Source organism: Lutra lutra, chromosome 8, assembly GCF_902655055.1.
Source record: "Lutra lutra chromosome 8, mLutLut1.2, whole genome shotgun sequence".
Classification (NCBI taxonomy): Eukaryota; Metazoa; Chordata; class Mammalia; order Carnivora; family Mustelidae; genus Lutra; species Lutra lutra.
Window position 1 is genome coordinate 76278247 of NC_062285.1, and position 24794 is coordinate 76303040.

A 24794-nucleotide genomic window follows, 5' to 3' on the forward strand; every position below is an offset into this window, starting at 1 on the left:
GATGGACCACCAATCACTGAGGGATGCAAAGTAAAAGCAGGAGTGGGTGAATGGAGAACAACAGTGGATTCAGTTTGGGACACACTGAGGTGAAGGTACTAATGGGACATCCTATGAAACGTTCTGGAAGATAGCTGGATGTAGAGTCTAGAAGTGCATCGAGTGAGTGGAGAAAATCATCAGCATTGAATGGAAGTTAAAGATGCAGAAATGAATGACGTCAGGCTGAAGGAACAAGCAAAATAAACAGAGATCCCAAAGAAACGTGAGAGATGTCAGTCTTCAAGAGTTAAATAGATCAAAAAAAAAAAAAAAAGAGTTAAATAGATCAAGAGGAGCTTTCACAGAAGGCTAAGAAGAAATGGCAGAAGGTAAAATGAGAAGAGAATGGTGTCCCAAGAACTAAGTTGAAAATCAGAGAGCGAGAAAAACCAAGAGAGACTCTGAACTCCGGGAAATAAACAGGGTTTCACAGGGGAGGGGGTGAGGGATGGGATAGCCAGGTGATGGGTATTAAGGAGGGCACGTGTTATGATGAGCACTGGGTGTTACACACGACTGATGAATCATTGAACACTACATCAAAAACTAATGGTGTACTATATTTTGGCTAACTGAATATAATAATGATTTTTAAAATGGGAAAAAAAAGAAAAGATTTCAAAGACAAAAAAATAAGTCACCAGTGATAACTGCCACAGAAACACCATGTGAAAAAAAGACTGAAAGGTATTTGGGCTCTAAAGGGAGGCAGGGACCTTGTCAGGAGTTTGAAAGAAGAATAGGCAGTTTCTGGCAGAATCTGGTTTATTCCACAGCAATATGAGGACATAAATAAACGTAAACATGTAGGTAGAGTCCAAGATGATCTCATCTGATGACCCTCAGTGGTCCAGTAACAGGAATCTAGAAAGCACTTTAACTACATTTCTCTACCAAGAAATCAAAAACAAAAAATCTTTCACTACTATCTGAATAATCTACCTCTCATATTATGTAATTGCCTAGACAATTTCTTTAGAAAGTCCCCACTGGATATCTGGTTGTAGACAAGAGCCGTTCCAAGAAAACCCACACAAATCCCTCCACCACCCACTTCCCCAACTTCCCTCAGAGCAATCTGTGTTGTAGCTTCAATATCATGAGAATTTTCATGATGTTTTACAACTCTGCAGTATCAGTGTCTGGGACTTGTTTTCTGGTCACTGTGACATCTGCTGTGCCTGACACCTTTCCTCGTAAAGGCCCTGCTCCTGCATCTAGCGAAATTACTGTTGTCCATTGCCTTTACTGGATTAATAAAGGAACTCTCTTAGTTTTCAGATAGATATGGTTGCTATTTGCCCTGAACAGGAAAAGTGGATTCTGAAATTTCCAGCGAGTTGCAAGCTGAGTTTCCTTCTCCGGCCAAGACAAACGCAGAAAGGGCAGGTGAGCAAGCGGCAGGAGAAGCAAGGTGGGTGCTCTGTGGGAATTCTCCCCAGCTCTGCTCTCAGGCCCCCCACTCTCAGGGTGTTCTGCCTTTGGGAGTGGCAGAGCCCAGGGGCACTTGGTAGGCGTTTACAGGTGCCTTCTGGAAATGGTGATGATGACTGCGTGTGGAATAGATGAATGCCCGCTTTTAACTGCAAATGAAATGTTCCTTCTCTCTCCAAGATCACTGAAAATTCACTCACTCAGAGGCATCCGGTTAATAAGCACTGGGAGATTTGGGGCATCAAGTAAAGCTGTTGTTCTAAACTTCTGAAAAAAGTAAATGGGAGGGGCTGTGCTGGGAGGGGTGTTCAATAGTACTGAAGCCCATTACAAAGCCAAAGATGGCGTGAGGCATTTATGTATTTATTTTTACATTTAATTCTTAGATTAGTCAAAATGTTGTTTTTATCAGCTGAAAGTAGACCTAAAATTTCCCTAAACAAATCAGAATTTCTGGTATAATGTTAGAAAGGAAGCTTCTAAGTAATGTTCTGCTTCACTGAATAATTTGTGAAGGTCTGTAGTTTCTACAGTAAATCAAATACATTTATAAGGAAAATGTGACACAAGGTTGTTGGTTTTTTTTTTTTTTTTTTTCAGAGAGTCATGAGAAGCCAAAAGCAAAAAAATATCACGTTCCTTGGTTCCTAGGACAAATAAATAAGAGATACAAATAACCAACATAATGCTCATCATGATAAAAAGGTACCTGAGTCTGTGTATTTCCTCCTTCGAGCAAGGCAATGCCAAGTAAAATGCCTTCTGAAAAAATCCTGTCATTTTTGGTGTTCACTATAACATCAATGACAAGTTCAGATGCACCTTCTTTATCCAGCAGACACTGAATATCTGACATTGATATCCCCATCTTATCTGAATCTTGTCCAGAAAAGCTCCCTGTGATTAGGAAAATGAAAAAAAAAACCTTAATTTTCAGACATTATTCACAGATAAGGTTTTCAAATTCTTAGACCTTAAGAATATAATTTATCCATGGATTTTTTTTTCTCTTCAGCATTAAATATAATAGAATCTAGGGGTTTTTTTTAAAATGTCAAAAGTTTGCAAACCATAGCTTTCTATTCAATGTATGACACCTGTAATTAACTCCATGTGTTTTTTCTTAATAATAAATACTTCAGAAAAAGAAAACTAGCCTTATTTTTGTCCTTAATTTACATACTTACGTAAGTAAAACTTGGGTAAAACTCATGTAGTTTACTGTTTTCCAGAGTCAAAGAGCAAAATTAGATGTTCAAACCAATTGTGTTTTGAATGCAAATTTTTGTACAATGGCTTTTAAGAGTATTTTTTGAGTGAATTTTTTGTTTTGTTCTATTTTCAGTAAAATGCTAACATAACCCCAGTGTGAACACATGTGACCAGAATCTCAGAATGATGAGAAAATGATTGGTCTTACCTGCCCCTTGTGCAGATTTGCAGTAGGTCCCAGAGAGGTGTCCATTCGGACCAACTCCATAGTCTCCTTTAAAGTAGCGATTCAGGAGTATTTTTCTTAATGTGTTACCCTAATACAAAGGATAAGAAAAGGTGTTTCTTATTGTTCTTTTTTTCTAATGGAAAGGGAAAGTATCAGTACATTAAAATGCCACTTAAAATGCACTTTACCAATGATGGCGAGACGTGGAAAAATTAATTTTATACAGCATGATAATTTCTGAGACAGAAATTTGCAAATGTTTCCCAAGAAAATAATAATGATTTTGCTTCGCCCAGAAATGTCAACAAAATGTACTGGGAAAATCACAATAGATTGTACTAGGAAAACTTACGTACTATAAATTCAAGATTGCCTCAGAAGCTGAGGATCTTAGTGTTGTTAAGGGTATTTGTGATGCCCAGGGAAATAAAGATCAAAACTACAATGAGAGACCACCTTATACTAGTCAGGATGGCTTAAAATTAAAAAGTCAAGATTTGTTAATTATTAAGCAGTGTAGGAGGGTTTCCCTTACTCTGCATCCTCGCCAACATTTGTTATTTCTTAACTTGTTAAGTGATAGGAAAGAGATAGATGGGTATACAGCAGGTGCTCCAAAAACCACGCTTGATAGGACAGTGAATTGTATTTAAATTCCAAAAGCTTCATTCAGAAGATGATGGGCAAAAGACAGCGTATTCCTTTCTAAAACATGTAAGTCAAATACTCCTAAGTCTTCAATCTTATCCTGGTTTAAAGACATTTTTAAAATACTATATTTTGCAATATTGTTGCTTGACATACATAAGAAATACAGATAACTCCAAATCTTCCATTTTATTGGTTCTTATTATTTTAATAGATGAGAGTGATTTTAAGGTATCATTTAAAGACTGCTTTTAATAACAAAATTAACACAGCAACTACTGAGGCGTTAGTCCCATCTTGCGGGTAAGGACCCCGGAGCCCAGAGCTCAGGTAACTAGACGTGGCTCATTCAGCTAGCAGGTGGTAGAGCAAGACCCTAACTCAGGGCTCCACTGTGCCCCACACTGCGCTCCACACCCTTGCCGAGGCACAACTGCTGCTGGCGTGGCACCATGACACGTGGCCCTCACTGCTCTTTCTCTCTCTCATGCTGTGGTCATATTTCCCTTTCAAGCCCTGAGATTTTATCCTCAGTTCTCTTGTTGTACTGCTCTCCTCATCTTCCCTCTCCCCATCAGCAATTTTATCTGATCCCTGCTTGCACACCCTCTTCTGTGGACTGGCTGCCAAATGTCTTTCCTCCAGCTCAACCTGGCTCTCCTATGCTTCTCATCCTGTTTCCACTTAGATTGCCTTATCTTCATCTGGAGGTTCTACTGGCACCTCAAACTCAATTTTTCACAACCGAATGGTCTCCTCTATTTTTTTCCATTGTTCTCTTTGTCTTGAAGTCTAATTAACGGACTGCGTTATATTAGTTTCAGGTGTACAATATAGGTGATTCAAGGATTTTATACATTACTCAGTGCTCATCGAGAGAAGTGTCCTCTTCATCCCCTTCAGCTGTTTCACCCGCCTTCCCAGCCACCTTCCCTCTGGCAACAAGTTTGCTCTCTGTATTTAAGAGTCTGTTTCTTTGTTTGTCTCTGTTTTCCTTTGTTTGTTCATTTGTTTTGTTTCTTAAATTCCAGATATGAGTGAAATCATATGTTATTTGTCTTTCTCTGACTGACTTATTTCAGTTAGCATTACACCAGCATTACACTCTCTAGGTCCATCCATGTTGTTCAAATGGCATTCTATTTTGTGACTTAGTAATATTTCATTGTATATATAAATACCACATCTTCTTTATCCATTCATCTATCCATGGACACTTGGGTTGCTTCCATATCTTGGCTATTGTAAATAATGTTGTAATAAACACAGGGATGCACGTAACTATGTTTTCATTGGGTAAATATCCACTAGTACAATTACTGGATCATATGATACTTTTCCTTTTATCTTTTCAGGAACCTCCATACTGTTTTCCACAGGGACTACACCAATTTGCATTCCTACCAACAGTGCACAAGAATTCCTTTTTCTCCACATACTTGCCAACACTTATTGTTTCTTGTGCTTATGATTTTAGCCATTCTGACAAGTGTAAAGTGATATCTCATTGTGGTTTGAATTTGCATTTCCCTGATGAGTAGTGCAATCTACAGATATAATGCAATTCCTATCAAAATACCAACATTTTTTTTTTCACAGAACTAAAAGAAATAATCCCAAAAGACCCCAAATAGCAAAAGCAATCTTGAGAAAGGAGAACAGAGCTGGAGATATCATAATCTCCGATTTCAAGGTATACTACAAAGCTGTAGTAATCAAAATAGTATGGTATTGGCCCCCAAACAGACACATAGGTCAACAGAAGAGAATTGAGACCCCAGAAATGAAACCACACTTATACAGTCAATTAATCTATGACAAAGGAGGCAAGAATACGCAATGGACAAAGGACAGTTTCTTCAACAAATGGTGTTGAGAAAACTGAACAGCTACATGCAAAAGAATGAAATCGGACCACTCTCTTATACTATACACAAAAATAAACTCAAAACAGATTAAAGATCAAAATGTGAGACCTGAAACCATAACACTCCTAGAAAAAAAAATAGGCAGTAATTCCTTTGACATTGGCCATAGAAACATTTTTCTAGATACATCTCCCCAGGCAAGAGAAAAAAAAAGTGAAATCAACTATCGGAACTACTGCAGAAGAAAAGGCTCTTGTACAGCAAAGGAAACCATCAACAAAACAAAAAGGGAAACCACTAATTGGGAGAGGATATTTGCAAATGATATATCCAACTAAGGGTTAATATCCAAACTTAAGAAAGAAGTTACACAACTCAACATCAAAATAAACGAACAAACAAACCGATTAAAAAACGGGCAGAGGACCTAAACAGACATTTTTCCAAAGAAGACATACAGATGGCCAACAGACACATGAAAAGATGCTCAACATCACTGAGAGGGCTCATCTACTACCCTCTCATCTTGACAATGATTTCTGAAATCCTACCTATTCTATCTTTTCAACTGTAGCTTCAGATAGTGTCTTCACACAGATTTTTTAAAAAAGATTTTATTTATTTATTTGAGAGAGAGACAGTGAGAGAGAGCATGAGAGAGGAGAAGGTCAGAGGGAGAAGCAGACTCCCCATGGAGCTGGGAGTCCCATGCGGGACTTGCTAAAGGTAGTTGCTTAACCAACTGAGCCACCCAGGTGCCCTCTTCACACATATTTTAACCAAACAGAACAATGTGATGATTTCTCAACCACAGTTTCCTACCTTTCTGCTTTGCTCACATATCCTATTCTCTGCCTGAAAAGCTTTCCTTCTGTCTTACTTATGGACACGTCCTATCCCCCCATCTTTATTCTACAAATATTCATGAGGTACTCACTGTGTCTTAGGCACTATTCTAAGTGAGTAAGATATAACTTGCCCCTCAAAGTGTTAACAATAAGGTCACTTCCATAATAGGCACATATATATGGCCCTAGGGAAGCACATAAAAGAAAACAGTTGACTTTCAAGAGGCTTTATATGCGTATCTCCCCTACTAACCATATGATCATCAGAGCAAAGCTGTCCTATACACAACAAATATGCCCTAAATGTCACAGTGCCAAGAATTTTAATAGACAGAGTGTCTGGGGCTCTTATCCTTATAGTGACTTTTATTTACTGATAATTAAGTTTTTAGAACACAGACAGTTAGCATTACTCCCTACTTCTTGTATTCGTCTTTCAAGACATTTTCATATAGTGCTATAGTGAGTAAAAGTAATGACCAGTCTTGGAAGAAATAGAAAATCTAGAGAATACATAAGAAAAAAAAAAAGTAACTCTCTTTTTCTTTTTTCTTTTAAGAGTAAGCTTTTTGAGTTGAATTATTTTCATTGAGGCAAAAATGATCCTTCCGAAAGGGGAGGGAAAACAAAATAAAACATTTCTTTGAAGTCAAATGGGCTTTTGCTTTGGATTTGATTACAGCTCTAAGAGATGCTCTAAGAGACCTTTTAGTACTATAAACTACAGAGTTGAAGTTGTAAGTTGGGGGGAGAAATGTGAGAATATTTTCACTTAAGTAGTAAATTTCTATAGCGGGTAGCTCAGTTTGTTCTACTAATCATGCTTCTCATCTCTACAGAACGATGTATTGCTTCTCATTCGAACCCTGTAAGATACAATTTACCCAGCTACAATAAATAAAGCTGAAAAACATGAAAAATCCAGGCCTGTTTTTTCTTAAAATTGCACAAGTCCATGTCACCATCTAGAAGAGAACCTACTGTGAGCAGAACCGTGGGTCCTTGCCAAATAGCTCCCTTTTCATACTATATAAGGGAGTCTTTTAACCAGATTACTCTAAGGACCCAACCAAGAGATAAAAACAATAGTGTGGGGGCACCTGGGTGGCTCAGTGGGTTAGGGCTTCTGCCTTCGGCTCAGGTCATGATCCCAGGTTTCTGGGATCAAGCCCCACATCGGGCTCTCTGCTCAGCGGGGAGCCTGCTTCTCCCTCTCTCTCTGCCTGCCTCTCTGCCTACTTGTGATCTCTGTCTGTCAAATAAATAAATAAAATCTTTAAAAAAAAATAGTGTGTCTTTTTTAAAAAGGGGAAGGATAAATAGAGAGCTGCATTTTATCCTTTGTTTTTAAAAATGCCCTAAAGGGGGGCACCTGGATGGCTCAGTGGGTTAAACCTCTGCCTTCGTCTCAGGTCATGATCTCAGGGACCTGGGATCGAGCCCCGCATCAGGCTTTCTGCCCAGTAGGGAGCCTGCTTCCTCCTCTCTCTCTCTTGCCTGCCTCTCCACCTACTTGAGATTGATAAAGTTTCCCTTTCATTGACTGGAGCAGTTAAAAAAAAAAAAATGCCCTAAAGACAGATATAGATCACAAGTAGGCAGAGAGGCAGGCAGAGAGAGACAGGGAAGCAGGCTCCCTGCTGAGCAGAGAGCCCAATGTGGGGCTCGATCCCAGGACCCTGGGATCATGACCTGAGCTGAAGGCAGAGGCTTTAACCCACTGAGCCACCCAGGCGCCCCTAAAGGGGCATTTATATTGCTGGAAGAATAAAGTTGTTCAAAACCAACCATAGAGTAGAAGAGTGTCACATCAAATTAAAATAAACATCAAATTTGCTATTATTTCTAAATTTTCTTTGGACAGATAAAATAAAATCACAGGTGTTAATCAGATTTATAAACATCAAAATCAAACGAGCAATTTGATTTTTTAAAATTATTTTTCTTATCCAATTCCAGCTTTGCCAGAAGCATATATTTTCTGACTCTGTAATATGCAGAATGCTATAGAAAGAAGGAAGGATTTCTTCTATCCCTGTTCTTAATTCTGGAGCCACCCTGCCTGGGTTCCAATCCCCTTTATGCCCTATAGTAACTCAAGCAAGTTACTCCACAACTCTGGGACTCAGTTCCACAACCGTCAAATGAAGTAGTCATTGCACCCATCTTTCTCGGGTTTCTGTGATCATTAAATAGGTAAAAATATGTAAAGCACTTAGAACAGTTCCTAGCACATAGTAGGTGCTACGTAAGTTGTCCAAAGTTGATGCTATTGCTGCTAGTATTAATATTATCCAGGTGACACAACGGTGGACGGTTTACAAAGTGCTTTCGTACACACTTTCTCACTTTTTAAATTTATTTTTATTTATTTATTTATTTATTTATTTATTTATTTATTTATTTGACAGACAGAGATCACAAGGAGGCAGAGAGGCAGGCAGAGAGAGAAGAGGAAGCAGGCTCCCCACTGAGCAGAAAGCCGGATGCGGGGCTCAATCCCGGGACTTTGAGATCATGACCTCAGCTGAAGGCAGAGGCTTAACCCACTGAGCCACCCAGGGGCCCCTCACTTTATACCAAACCTAAGTGAACATTTATTCCCACAAAAGTGGAAGCATTTCTATATACATACACTAAGAAAATGGCAAAAAAAAATTATAAATGATAAACTACCTGAAAATCCTAATTTGTCCACTATTAGTCAATCCTTGGAATTATATCCTTGTGAGCTAACATGTGTACACTTCACTACATAAAATGGACCTTACAACTCCAACTAAAGTGGATGAATTCTACTGTGCTTCAAACTCCATAATTTCCAACAAAGGCAAACTTTGGCACTAAAAATGAACAAAGAATAGGTACAGATGCAACAAGATTCTACTGATCGTCTTAGTTATTCTCACTTAATACTGGAAAACTTCAGCTATTGCTCCATGGCAAGATTAGCAGAAATGATTGTTTTTGTCAAATACTGAGTTCTGACTTGAGGGATCGAGGCAAGTGCTGTGTTCCAATTTGTCTTGGGACATCCTCAGTGGCCGTTACTATCTGTAATGGGTTAGAGTGGCGATAATTCAGATGCAAGTCATTTCCACTAATTCCTTTAACTCCAGTAAATTAATGGTGGAATCACTGGCAGAAGTTCTTGTGCGAAGCTTGTAAATAATCGTCTTGGAGCTAACATTGTCAAGGCAGAAATGTGGGAAAGAACTAAAAGCACATTAAGCCAGTTTGAAAAGAATTCTACAACCCTGAGAAGTTTGACTTCTATGCTCACTCTTCAATTCCAAAATGAATTCCGGACTGGGCTTCCCATGGAAGGTGTCCTTGCTGGATTAGGTCAACTAGCAAGAAATGTCCTTTCCAGTCTTTTCAATATCAGAGTCAATTCCAGGCCACAAGACACAGCTTTTAGCCAATGTCTTCATGTGAACACATCCCAGATGTGCTAAATGTAATGGAGCCAAGATAACTAACAACCACCTTCTGAAGTTACAACAAAACATCTCCATAAAAAGACATCTTCTATGGCCAGAGCAGTCATGCTGACAGCTTGTGAGTATCTGGGAGGACCTTTTTTTTTTTTTCCTGGCCACTTCCTGTTGCACCAACTCCAATGTATCAAAAATCAAGCTTAGAAATTATTGCTTTCCATGGACAGAAAGAATAACAAAAATTTATTAGTCCTAGAAAGGACTAAAGATTCTCTGATTTTTGAGAAAGCACAACCCTGTTTGTCTTAATAGGAATTAATAGCATTAAGAGTGAAAAGTTCAAGGATGTGATATTTGAGGTACTGATTCCACATTTGTTCCCTTTCCCTTGGAAAAATGACACAATAAAGTAATATTTTTTTCCACTGTGGAATATATAATGAAGACACCATCAAAATATGACAACCACAACCAGAATCCTAAAAAAAAACTAAGTCCTCAACTGGAAATTCAAAAGGTAATGAAAACTGCAACCTGGAGATGCTTAATTTAGGGTTTCCCCTCAAAAACTAACACTTAGTTACTAATCAGCTTGGATAAGATCTGTATGGAGGTTATGGTGTGTACCTGTGGTCCCCACATAGTCTCATTTTAACATAAACTTGGTTTAGCCTAATTGGTGTTTCCCTAACCTTTTTGTTTAATGATAGCATGTCTGCTTAGATATTTTTTCCTCATTTGAATCCCCAGGGGTAAATTACATTTTTAATTTCAAATAAATTATTGCAACAGCTGTATCCTAAATGGAATTATACTAGGTCCATCATAATCGACATCATCTTCAAGGGACTCCTTTGGGAAAATGTCGCCAATGTCCTATAATCTAGCGGTCTAATGGTTCAAATTTCTTAGTCACTAACTCCAAGGAGTGAAAGCCAGTTCCTTCTCCTGATGCTTTTTCCCCAGCTTTCATAAGATGAAAAACACAAACTTCAATAGGAGTAATTATATACATTCACAAGATGCTCTTCATCAATATAACAACACAATTATTATAATCCTGAAAAATATATGGATGTCTCAACAATTCTAGTAAAGGGGCTAATAAAAAAAAAAAGACCATGGAAAATGTTAAAACAAATAATTCCTACACCACTGTGACAATCTACTTCTATCTTCCTTCTTTCCTTCCCTTTTTTCGTATTCATTGTAAAGACATACTACATTTCTACCACATGTCAGGAACTGGGAATGGGAGAGCAAAAAACAATTCTGCAGCATATGCTAAAAGAATTTCCAAATATGTAGAGTTGAGACACATGGCAGTGTTTCTCAATATAAATAATCCTCACCAGACCATTTGATTCCACTTGTGAAATTTAAACATTTAAACAGTACATGATACTTAAACATTTGATGATGATGCTGGAGATAAAAATGACTGCAGCTATCACTCCAGGTTTATCAAATGTCCTAGCCTCTAGATAAATGGGGTTGCTGTGTTAAGGGATGACCCTGTACCCCATAACTAGTGAGGAGTAAAAGAAACTATTTCTTTGGGGTATAATAAAAGCTTCTCAGTATATGATTTAGAAGAAGTATCCTGACTAATATCAAACTCAACAGACTCAAATATCTCAATGGTTTCAATACAGGGTCTGCTAAAATTGAGAGGTTGAGACTGTATGCAATCCCTCCCCCATAGTACTGAAGAATGGATTTTTTTTCTGCTTCTGACTGCTTAGTTTTCTAACTAAGCAGTCTTTATCTGATCTGCAGAACATGAAGAGTTGAAAAAAGAGTAAATAAGAAAGAAACAGACAAACTTGGGATGCCATTTCCCTACTGAAACACCACTACTAGACTCGCATGTCGTAAATGACTACCTCATCAAGTCATGCTCAAATGGCAGTGTACACAACCACCAAGGTTAAGCCCATAATCTCCTGGTACATAGTGTAGAAACCTACTGAGTGCTATTTGTTCCTGAAAAGATTAGGAATCAATACGCTGCAATGCAAGCATGTGCTCTCACACCAAAGTTGGGGGAGGATGGAATTTCAAGGGGTCATTTCAAAGCTTCTGCAAAGAGTGTGTCCCTGAGGGATGGTATGGCGATGTATGTAGTTCAGTAATAGACTCAGCCTACCTCAGCCTACCGGAGGCTCCAGAAAAAATGAGAGGATAAAGCAGGAGTGGGAGAAGACGGGAATAAAGGAAAGAACTGACTTCGATCTGAATAACAATATGAAAGGCAATGGGAGAGGTTGCCTCCTGGATGATGGGAAAAGTCCTATCTACCTTGCAGTCTCCAGTCCTCACATGCTGCGATCACCATTACATCTCCACAACCATTTAGTAAAGGTTGATATACAGGTCCCACTTCACAAGATGGTGTAACGAGAGGTAAGAAACAATACATGAAGAGAGGTAAGATCTGCACTCATCAGCCTTGTGTACACCTTCCTCTTTCTCTGCAGTCTCACGTTCTAAGTGCAGTCTGTCAGCCCAACCTGTGAACTACTGATCGGAACCAAGAGAGTGCTGGTCCACAGGTCAGTGAGAGGAACACGTGACCTTGAAGTTTTCAAGGGAACAACACTGTAGAGAACTTCCGCATAGCCACAAACACAGTGAGAGAGAGGATGGGCAGCAGACCTCATCCCTCTTCCCATATACTAGAAAGAAATTGTCTTTAAAACGGTGGGAGAAAACTAACACTTGCATTACTTATAATCAATGCAAATACTCTGACCAAAGAAATATGAAGCCAAATTTTAATAAATTCAGAACATATTTAGAAGATCCTTAGATTGGAGAGAAATATTTATGGAGTTGATGAAATCAGGAGGAAATCTGCCTCGCATAATTTCAAAGGAAGTTCTTAAGCATTAAAATGAGATAATATCTATGCACAGTTTAACACATAATTAATGTAATTTATGAAACTCCAGGCATGGAAAGCCTGTGTACTTAGTATAAAAGATAATGTCTCGGAAACCAATGTAACTGGTTCGGATCCAGGTGCTGCCATGGCTTCGTGATCTCAAGAATTTTATTTAACTGCCCTGAGACTCAATTTCCCCATCTGTGAACAATCAAATCCTCACCACAGGGGTACTTTAAGGATTATAGATTATATCAAAAAAGCTTTAGGCCCTTAGTCTATAATAAGTACTAAATAAACAGTTACTGTAATATTTTTTTAAACATTTATAGGAAAATAACACTTGTCCAACTCACAGCAGGTACAGGACACTGCAATGCTCAGGGCCATGAAGACAGAGTTTTACCCACTCACATCAATATCCAGCTCTGAACTTCTACAATTTTTTAAGAGAAGGAAAATGAAAGCAGCATTAATTCTGTAGAAGACTGCTTTGAAACCACTTTGATCAGCAGGCTGTTTTCATAAAAACAACACCGATACATGCATACGTTTCAACCATCCCTACATATGCACAGCACAGAATTCATCAGAAGCCAATTTAGGGCAACTTTTCTTAAGGCAGTGTCAGTAGGAAAACCAATGCCCCATGTTCCTAATATTTTTAACCAAGAAATATAAGAAGATATTAAATACATTTACAAAATTATCATGCAATGATTGTTCATCAGCAGAGTGTACTTCCTAACTAGTCTCCTTATATTCACATGGTGCCCCTCTGATTCATTTTTCACTCGGTATTCACAGGGATATGAAACAACAGAGAACTAGAATTCAGAATATATGAATATAGAAAGCATGCTTACAAATCAATGAAAAAAATATCCTGGTAGAAAAGTGGACAAAAGGATTGAGCTGGCATTTTACATAAGAAACACATCCGACCAATAAATATGAAAAATTCTTCACCTTTTTTAGCAATTAGGGAAATACAAGGTAAGACTATAACAGAATACCATTTTATACCCACCAGATTGGCAAAAATTAAGAGGTCTTAAAAAAACCTAGTGCCGGAATGGATGCGGGTCAGTTGTGGGAACGAAAATCAGTACAACCACTCTGGAAAACATATGTTCCCACCCCGTAATCTCATTTCCAGGGAGACATGTGCCCCAAGAGACACATATTACCATACCTCAGACATTCATATTAGCATCAACAGCAAAAACAACAACAACACAAAAACAAAACAAACAAAAAAACTTGAAATGAATCCAAATACCCACTGACAGGAAAATGGATCAATAAATTGTGGTGTATTCCCAGAGCAGAATATTATACGATGCAGACATGAATGAACTAGAGCCTCACAGCAACACACAGCTTTGATGAATCTTAGAAGCATAATGTTGAGAGAGAGGGAAAAAAGCAAGTCCTAGAAGACACCACACTTTAATATCTAGTGTGATATTAAAAATAGGGGCTACCATTTGTCTCTGGAAGGGAGGCCAGAGCACATGGGTAATTTTTCATTCTTCACTTGGCTGAGGGGTTCATAGGTCATAATAATATAATGCTTTACAGTAAAAATTGATTTGCACATATTAGTTCATATGAATTCAACATTCTATTAAAAGAAAATACTCATGAAATATTAAACATCAAAATGGTGGTGGCTTCCTATGTTTGATATTCTGTCGCTTTTCACCCCTCTGAATACTGACCACAATCCATTGCATGGCTTAGGTGAGGATCCAGAATCAAGCACCCATGTATCTTGAACCATTATCATCATTGCTCTCTCAACCAATCCAGGTCTTCCTCCTGCCACCCAAGCCTTTTAATGGTTCACCATGTTCCCTTCTGCCTCAGGACATTAGTGGATGATGTTCCCTTAACACCAGTACTTCTGGCTTTGCTTAGTACTTCCAGCTTTCCTGCTCAACTTTTAGGTCTCAGCTCCGCCATGTCAGAGTCATCCTCTCCAACTTCGCCAAGTCAGTTCTCATTCAACCCTCTCATAACACCATATGCCTCACCATGTGGTTCAGTTTTATATTTATTTATATCAATCTTTGAATGATCTCAGTATCTTTCTACTAGACTGTAAGCACTACAAGGACAGGGACTGCCTTCTTTTTTTTTTTTTCCTTTTTGGCTGGTCGTTGACTCCAACATCTATGCAAACCTTGATACATCAACTACTCAATAAATATTTTTGAGTGAATAAATTAGTCCATGATTCTGCAACAGAGATCACTACATTTACCAACAAAATTTGATTCTGAGTGTCATCTACTTAAAGACTGTGATATATATTATACATCATGGCTTATAACTTTGGCAAATATTTGGATGTATTCAATGTTACCTGCATATTAAATAATTTTAGTATACAAGCTCATTAACTATGGTTCTCTGTCTGAAAGAAAGAAGTTGTGCTGGAATCCAGTAAACAAATTTAAAAACACTTAAAAGTAAAGATGAACACTGCAACATTCTGAAAAGTCAGAGGATAAAATATTAATTAATGATTACAGATATGACCTAATGCAGGAGAATTCAATAATACTTAAAAAGTCTAGTCCAAAGCCTTCCCTTGTTATGTCTATTGTAATGGGAATTTTTATGTTTTATTGATAAACATAGAAACCATTTGCTGCTGCACATCCATACCAGGATCTGACTTAGCCACATAATTTCTACTATTATGTGGAGATGTCATTTAAAAAGATACAAAGCCACTGTTGTCTTTTTAAGATACTATGTTTGGGCCTATCATAATTTTTAATACAAGAAAAAATTAAAGACAATTGTATTTTATCTCATTTTTCCTTCATAAAATGAAAATCATTTCCTTTCTTTAGTGTTTGTCGTTGGCATTAAAAAATTATGTAGACCTAATTTTGATCAATTCCTGCATCAAACTGTCCATAAGATGATTCATTTTGCCCAATTTAATATAAGCTATTATCTGCCCTCATGAGCTCCTAATTGTGTCCCATGTTAATCATAATTTTCAAGGAATTTCACAGTAAAAAACTATGAGACAGTGATTAAGAGCCAGTGGAAACTAGGAATTCCTTAGATATTCATCAATATTCCAAAGCACCAATACAATTATTACCTCCCCGAAAAGAGGTGTGAATTCAAACAAATCTAAAGATGCCTGAGCTGATTAAAGGCCAAATGCCCACCTCAGGAGCAGGCTTTGCCAGAATGTCTCTGAGTAGACTTATTACAGTCTTTTGAACCTGATTTTGAAGATCACTTTGATTCCTTCTGGCATACGCCATGGCACATATTTCACTACCTTATATACCTAGAACCTAACTGGAACCCAGGACACTAAAAAAGTAACCTATTATTTTTTATAACATGCTAATAAGCACATTTGCTGTTATGAAACCTTCTTGGTAATGTTGGGGTGCTAGGCATCTGCATTATAAACACAATTTTCACAGGCTTATGAATTACCTGTTGATGCTGCCTCTGAAAGAAACAACACAGAACATTCTTAGGCTGAAAAGAAAGCTTACAAAGAAATCATTTCAGTGAAGCATAAGTTGCTGATCTCATACCCCTAAACGAATAACTACCTCTCTCCTCTCTTCCTCTGTGTGTGTGTATGTGTAATACATCATTTTTATATTCCTGGATATTAATGCCTATTTGTAAAAGGTATTTATCAAGTCTTGAGGTGTTAAACATCTTGCTTTTACTCCTGGGTATTGGTAAGCATAGATGACTGGATTGTCTCCAAGGGAAAAGAAGAAGAAAAGGGAGAGGGAGTGAGAAGAGGGGGAGGTGAAGGGGAGGAGAAGGGGGAGGACAGAAGGGAGGGGTAGGAGAAGGAAAAAAAGGAGGAGGAGGTGGAGGAGGTGAAGTTGTTCACATCACACCTCCTTCTCTATTAAATTTCAATGATTCTAACACACATCCTCACCCCACATTGTAACATTTCTGAATACAAGTCACTCCGAAATCAATAGTGTGTTATAGCTCAATTAGCAGTGCTCTTTTTCTTTCTAGTGATACAACAGATGGCATATTAGAATTGATGAGATACATTATATTGAATGAATTTAATCTGGTTCGGAGCACGGGGCATCACTATCATCTCTATTTCTCAGCAAAAGGAAATTATGCCAGAAATTTGGGGAATGAATCTTATATCCAAACTATTTGTTTTTAGTGTTTGCCCTTTTTCATTGCTACATGTTTTTTTTTTTTTTAAAGATTTTATTTATTTATTTGAGAGACAGAGAGAGTGAGAGAGCGAGCACAGGCAGGCAAAGGCAGAGGGAGGAGCAGGCTCCCTTGCTGAGCAAGGAGCCTGATGTGGGACTCGATCCCAGGATGCTGGAATAATGACCTGAGCTGCTTAACCAAATGAGCCACCCAGGCGTCCCTCATTGCTACATGTTTTATATGACACTTTAGTTCACCACCAACTCAAGTTTTGATCTCACATGGTGAATTGGGTCTGTATTAATTTAGTAAAGAAAATGATAGTATAGATAGAGATAAGAGGCATATTTACTTACAAATTAAGAGCAATGGATAAGTAAATAAGTAATAGGGATGCATTTAGTTAATTTATAAGCATGGATGATAAATTGCTCTCCTTAAAAAAAAAAAAAATAGCCCCTTGATATCATTTCCCACCTGCAAGGATGGCTAAGATAAAAAAGAGAGACAATAACAAGTCTGTGGATGTGGAAAAATTGGGACCCTTATACATTGCTGATGGAGATATAAAATGGTAGAATCACTTTGAAAAACTGTTTTGCACTCCCTAAGAATTAAATAGTCATCATATGACCTACCAATTCTACTCCTAGGGATACACAAAAAAGAAACAAAAATATATGTCCACATAAAGACTTCTACATGAATGTTAACAGCAGTAGCATTCATAATAGCTAAAAAGTAGAAACAACCCAAATGTCCATCCAATGATAAATGAATAAATAAAAAGTGGTATATCCATACAAGGGAATATTATTTAGCAATAAAAAGGGAATGGAGTACTGATACATGTTATAACACAGAAGGCCTTGAAAATATTATGCTCAGTGGAAGAAACCAGTTATAAAAGACAACCTATTTTATCACAGCATTTATATGAGATGTCTGGAAGAGGCAAATCCATTGACACAGAAAGTAGATTAGTGGTGGCAAGGAGTCAGTGGTGGGAGAATGGGCAGTGACTGCCAGTGAGTATGAGGTTTCTCTCTGGGGTAACGAAAATGTTCCAAAATTAGGCAGTGAGCACTGTTTGCAAATCTGTGACTATACTGAAAACCACTGAACTGTAGACTTTAGCAGGGTGTGTGAATATTGTATGGTGTATTAATATCTCAATAAAGCAATTAGAGAAATGGAAAATAAATCCATTAGATTGGTAGAGGAAATGCACGCCTTAGATAATTTTAAAAAACATATTTTAAAGAAAATTATGTCATTTCTGTCCAAATTCTTACTGAGCAGCTGAGAGACATCAACACTATTTGCCACAAAGTCCCTGCCTTTAAGTACATCTGTGCAACAGATGTACCACAATGGCATATGTTTTGAATGTTACATCTGTTAGTATAATGCAGAGGCTCAAACTGCTAATTAAATATGAAAATGTGTGTATCAATTAGAAGCCAATTTCTTGTTAAAACTGCCTAATGGCTAAGTCACAGCAAATTGAGCTTGTACCTAGGACTGTTTGTGTCTTGACCTGTGTGGGAAGGCAGTCCAGTGCACTGAAGATAGGCTAGACAGTTTCCATGGATACCTCACATTACTTAAGGTGTAGAAACTAAAATTATAAATAACTTCACAAAAATTATGCTTCAAAAATATATTAGTAAAAAAATACCAATCTTTCTAGAGGAAGATGCGAGAATTTATTTTGCTGATAAATGGATAAGGGTTTGTTGTTGTTGTTATTGTTTTTGAGGGGAGAGGGAGGCAAAATTTTTCAAAGGGTAGTTTTTGAGTTGCTTTATAATTCACAGGAGAGGGACAGACATATTCAAAATGTTTCTGTCGTCATAAGCTTTACAGCAAACCTCGAGAGTTTTAAAGATTTTTAGCTTTTTTTATAGGAACCAACTAGATTGAATTACTCCAGCTGAGTTTAATTGATCCAGCCACTGCACACTAATATGCTGATCTTTCCAAATAAATGTACACTGTAATTACAACCAGGTTACTCCACCCACCATCCTTTTGCTCCTTCCCATGAAATAAGATTGCATGTCTTCCAGATGTAGCATAAAAGCCACAGTGTTATTCATGAACCATGGTGGAATCAGACAAAATAAAGCCTAAGAAGAATACATGTACCTTCCATAAGAAAAGAAGACATTCTCCATACCACTTTGTGGAGAAGACCTGACCACACACCTTTAACGGGTTAGAGAAGGAAGGTTGAGAAAGTCATAGCTGTAGCTTTTTCCATGTCCCCAGATCACTTCCACTATTAGGCAATCAAGTTGGGATTTATTCCCAGAACCCAAGAGATAATCAGCATGCATGGAAATGTGGCTGTTTTCTTTGGACCACTTAGTCTACTCATTACATGAGATCCAACATGAATGAGGGAAAAGGACACAACTTGTTTTAACAAAGGAGACAAATGAATCAGTAAGTTTTCATCCAATTAAACCAATATTTGACTATGGACAAGGACAATTTCACAATCTCATTTGATGCTCATAGCAAACTAATATGACAACTGCATTATTCCATTCCCAAATATTTTTGAAAAGTGTGTATTTGTTTTAATTAAATGTTAAAATACTGACAAATTTTTGAAAAATTAGAAAATGTTCATTGAAAGTATTGGGGGCAGGAACTGGTAGTAGAAGAACACAAAAAAGAACTCTACCAAGAAAAACATGCATATTAAATAGAACTCTGCTTTAATCAAGTTTTCTTTACTGTCGTTAACCCTCTTTCTCTACCTCTTATTCATTACCATCTTGAATCACTCACTTTCTTCCTGTTTTCCCAGTCTTTTTTCACCTGAACTGTAACCAAGTCCTACTCTGCTGTCCCTTGTTGCTTCCAGGTATCCACTTTTTTAAAGGTGGAAAAGATCTCTACTAGCATCACTAGTGGTCCGGTGGCCTTGGAACACATGCTGCCTTGACTGGGCACCACAGAATGACTTCTCCTGTCTTCACCAACAAAGCCCCCTCTTCCAAATCTCAGCTTCAGTGTCAATTCCTGGGAAAAATCATCTTCTGTGTACCCCTGTCCTAGCCTCCAGATACACCCTCTTACGGCACTCAGGATTTCTGTCTCAGAACAATTAAGTAATGGGAATAAATTAATCAACCCCTGTCCAACTATTTGGTTGGTACCTGACTTTCTCACTAAACTCACAATGCTTTGGGGTATAATAGATTGCTCATTGACATACCTCCAGGATATAGCAGACATTCAATAATTAATTATAAGTATATACTGTCTCCTGCATTTCTTTATTTCCAAAGACCTCTGATTTCTGTCATCTTCATGACTTTTCTTAGACTCAGATGCTTGTTTTCAAAATCACCTAAAAAATCATACTATAAAATAAATACTATTCATCCTATCTTAACCCCCTTTGGGCAGAAAATCATCCCCGGGAAGCACTTTTGGGACCAATGTATAAACATATGTGTGTGCATGTTTGGGATGCGTGTGGGACCAGTGTACAAAGAAACAGAGACTGGGAGGGTGGAAGGGAATTTCTGTATGTCCACTCTAGCTGAAAATGAAGTCTGGAAGACTAAGCCCTCTCTGTCTTCCTCTTAAACCCTTCAGCCTGCCTCAGTTCCTCTAGCTCTGACCTCCTCGATGCCTTTCCACATAGCCTCACCATTCTTGGCCCCAAAATCTGCTTTGCACTTTCTGTCACCTGGAATAATCTCCTGGTACCACTCGGCTTCAGCTACTCTTCAATTCATTTCAAACCTCGGCTGAAAACATCCCTCTGCCCTCATTTTACTTCTTGATGAATGGAGAAGGGAATCAATTTGTCATTCGAAAGCATGTGAACAAACACTTTACAGGAAGACACTCTGCAGTATCATGAAGAATGGGGTACTGCATTTATGCCCAGGGGATTTCTCAGGTTGGTGAAAGCCATTTCCATCCTACATTTCAAAAAGCCTCTGCTTAAGTCAGAATTAAGATTCATTATGACATTGCCATGATGCTAACATTTGAGTTCCATGAAGAGAGAATATTACTTTAGTTGTTCCCTATGGACAACATACCGTTCATGTAAAACACCCATTGTTAAAGATACCAGCAGGGAGTCCTGGCCTGTAGCTTGTCATGAGCAACCACCCAAGAGAGTAAAGGAATAACCCTCTGGTTTATTGCTAGAGGAGGCAGAGGCCAGCCAGCTGCTCACCAAATCCTCTCCATCTGCACCCAATGAGGCTACATGACCCCATTTTCTGAGCAGTTAGGTGGGGCCACGGGATGAGGATGAACAGACTGAAGGTGAGCAGAAGTGACACGAATCTGGCCCATGTGGCAATCTTGTGTTTCCTTCCTCTGCTCTAGCCTGACGCAGAAAGGGAGAACAGCCTAGGAAGAGGCAGGGCCCCAAAATGGAAGGTACCTAGGGCTTGGAATTGCTAGGGGAGCAAGATAGGAGGCGTGCTGCCCTGCAGAACACTCACACGGGGATTTTAACTTTTACTCTGCTAACCTAAGTAAACTTGTATCAGATGAAGCCCCAGAGGTTTCCAGGCTTCTGTTTTGTCATCAAGAGCTAACCTCAACCAAGACAAGCCAGTGTGGGTGAGCCTGGATGGGCAATTGCTGAGCAGCAACACCTGTGACTCTCCCCAAGGTATTTTGCCCCAACCCACCACTGTCTGAAGAAATTCCGACTCTGGGCACAATCTTGTCATGAAGCAGCCATGAGAAGTCATCTGGGAATACGATTTCATCAACACCAGAGTCTCTCCAGGTTTCCCTTAAGTTGTCACTGCCTTCTGTCTTTCCAGCATCTTTGCCTTATCTCTGCTATCCAATTTTTCCATGGCCTCCAAATCCCCATTACTACAATTCACACACACACACACACACACACACACACATTCTTCTCCCCTTTGTGACTGTCCCTGAGTAGATCCAGTCTCATAAAAGTCACACAGAAGGAAAATCACCTGACTGCAGGCCACATGGACATTATCAACTGTTTCAAACTCTTGCTTTGAGCTATTTTCCACCAACCTTGTCATTTGTCCATTTTCGTCTGTCCTGCCTTTGAACCTTTGAAAATATTTTCCTTCCACGGTGTTAGCTTAAGGATTAACACACCACTGAAAGTACTTAGAAATCCCTCAATTAACTTTATACTACAAGCACAATGTGATACTTACGCACAATATGAGGCAAGATTTTGCTTTTATTTTTGTATCATTTTACCAGCTATGGAAGAAGTATGAGCTAAATTCCTTAGTATAATCAGCCCGCATGTAAAAAAAGAAGACTTTTACAGCTAACTGTAATTTTTAAAATAGCTGTTATTACAGCTAACTGTAATTTTTTTAAATGAGAGAGAGGAAAAAGAAAGAGTGAGGGAAAGGGGAAAAAAAGGACAAATGAATGGGTGAATTGTAGTGGCTAGAAGTTGTATCAGTTTACCTTGATATAGGAGGAATACAGTGATTATTACCATTTCTTCTATTAAAATCCAGAAAATGATTAATAGGAATATTGGCTACAGTCAGGATATTTTGGAGCCTGAAATAAATCCATACAAAAGATATTCCTCTGTCCTGGATCAATCAAGTTCCAGCCTGGCTAGAGGTGATGATAATTATTGGAAAGTAAATTGTTATGTTTTTGTCTCACTGCCTGTTGCCTTGGCACGTGTTATTTCCAATTCTGTCTGGAAATAATAGTACATTAAGCCATCTTGGGTGACTTATATAACCAGCTACTATCATTTGAAAATTGTCAGCTCCAGGAACTTGCCACTGTACGATAGTTATGCTGTTGGAACACTGACATCAGTTCATTTATTTTCTGGCTGTTGCTGAGAACTGTATTTTAAAAAAGAAATTAATTCTAAAGCTTCACTTTTCATCTTAATTCAAGCTACTTTAACCTTGGTTACTAACAATAACCAAAAAGGAATAAGATTTCATGAACAGCTGACCTTAAATTTTTCATTTTAACTTATCAATTAAAACTTACATTTAAATTACAATTAATTCTTCAAGCAAAACATAATTATCTACCCTGGTCTGGATTTATAACAATAGACTGGGGGGTTGGGAGGGGGAGACAGCCTTCAAACAGAACACGATCTCTGTATTTTCCCAGTAACTAAAAGTAAGATGGTAGAAAAGTTCTGTCTGAAACTCTGAACAGTTTAACAAATATACAAATTAATTTCTACCTCAGTATTCAGTAACCTATTCTGCACTATCAAAAGTAAGAAGATACCTAAAAGAACAGTGAAAAACTGGGTCCATAAAAATCTTACTCAGATTGAACAAATTTGCTCCAGTACCAGCAAGAGAACAAGAGAAAGAGAAAAAAGAACCTAACCTATGCATTTAAAAAAAAAAAAAAAAGGAAACTATAGGGAAAAAAATAACTCAAAACCCCCAGAAGCTTTGTATCATTTACTAATGAAAATAATCTTCCTGGACTACCCAAAAACTAGTACCAAATTCCAATACTAAAGCTTTTTATTTTTTTTTGAAATGAAAGGCAAAAGTAGCATCTCTCTCATCTTCCACAGTGACTTTTTTGGGGAAGTCTGAACATTATTTCACTTCCACATTTGTACAGCACCTGCCACAATTATTGCATCACCTGTGTGAACTATCAAAGCCCTAATATGAAAATGCTATTCTTTAAGAGCACATCTTGACTTCTAGTCTATGTATGGCTAATTCATTTGACATCATGATACTTCCATGGAAATCAATAAAAACCACAAGGAGAATAAAAGGAAGCCCTGAAAACTTCATTTTCAGCAAAAAGAAGAGACAGATACAATCTGAAGGCTCCAGAGGCCATGTGAGGGCGGCCTGTGTCAGCAGCCGTCAGGCAGAAACCACGGAGGACAAAGTGAAGGGAAGAAGCCATGAGAGAGGTCAAACTGCCCAGCAGCAGCCCCAGGAAGGAAAGGCAAAAATGTATCTCCTGAAGTTAAGGAGACCACCAGAAATACAAAAGCTCCGTTCCATATTGTATCACTAGAAGTCAGAATGAGGGTGAGGAAAGGCAATGTCAGAGATACAGAGGCTACAAAAGCAATCATCAGAGTAGGCCATATTTATAGGGTCTGTTCTATCTTTGTGATGGCAGAAAAGGAAAGAGCTTTTGCACCTTCAAAGACCTCCTGTAAATTACTGGTTGTATCAACAGAAAAATATATAAAAGGATATGAAAGTACTGAGTAATGTATAGAAATGTCAAATCACTATGTTGTACACCTGAATCTAATATAACATTGTATGTCAATGCTACTGCAATAATAAAAAAAATTTTTTTAATCCCTTGTGTCTGGAAAATAATACACTCTCATTAAACAACTTTTGGGCAAGAGAGAAAATTCAAACTGAACTTCAGAATCTCTAGAAAACAACAGTAAATAAATTCCTATATAGAAAGAAATGCTATAAAATAGATCTAAAGTGGTACTGAGAGAAAAAGCCACAGCCTTAAATATTCATAGCAATTAAAGTAAGTTAAATGTCATAATCAAAAATAAAAATTAGCAAAACTTTAAGTCAGATGAATTTTTAAATATAGAAGTACAATGTAACAGGTTACAAAAGAAAATAAATAGGATTAGTAAATTTTTGAAAACTTGCCCTTTGGGGGAAAAAAAGACAAAGATTAACAATTGGACAATCCAGTAAAGAAAGAAAAATAAAATGTTAAAGCACTAAGTAATACAATATAAAGGGGAAATAAACAAACAAAAAAATAAACGATCATAAGATTCTCTACGGTCAACACAGTTTTTCATCTCCATAAAAAAAATTATTGAAAGCCAAAAGGAATAATTTTCTAGCAAGATAAAATTTCCAAAATTGTACCAAAATGAGAGAGAAAATCTCAAAGGACGATTTCCAACAGAGGAAATTGTCAAAGAGCTACACACCCAAAAAGTACAAAGCCCGGATAGTTTCACAGGGAAATTCTACCAAACTTTAA

The 24794-nt window shown here is 37.8% G+C and overlaps 1 protein-coding gene across 2 annotated transcripts in view; it reads right to left on the bottom strand.

Annotated features, from left to right (window-relative positions):
* ITPR2 (inositol 1,4,5-trisphosphate receptor type 2) overlaps positions 1-24794 on the bottom strand; it is a 491082-nt gene that overhangs the window by 161084 nt on the left and 305204 nt on the right. For both annotated transcript variants that reach the window (XM_047741839.1, XM_047741840.1), the window contains exons 38-39: positions 2897-3005; positions 2186-2373 (exon numbers count right to left, since the gene is read on the bottom strand). In XM_047741839.1, the coding sequence (XP_047597795.1) occupies positions 2186-2373; positions 2897-3005 (297 nt within the window). The remainder of the gene's footprint in view (positions 1-2185; positions 2374-2896; positions 3006-24794) is intronic.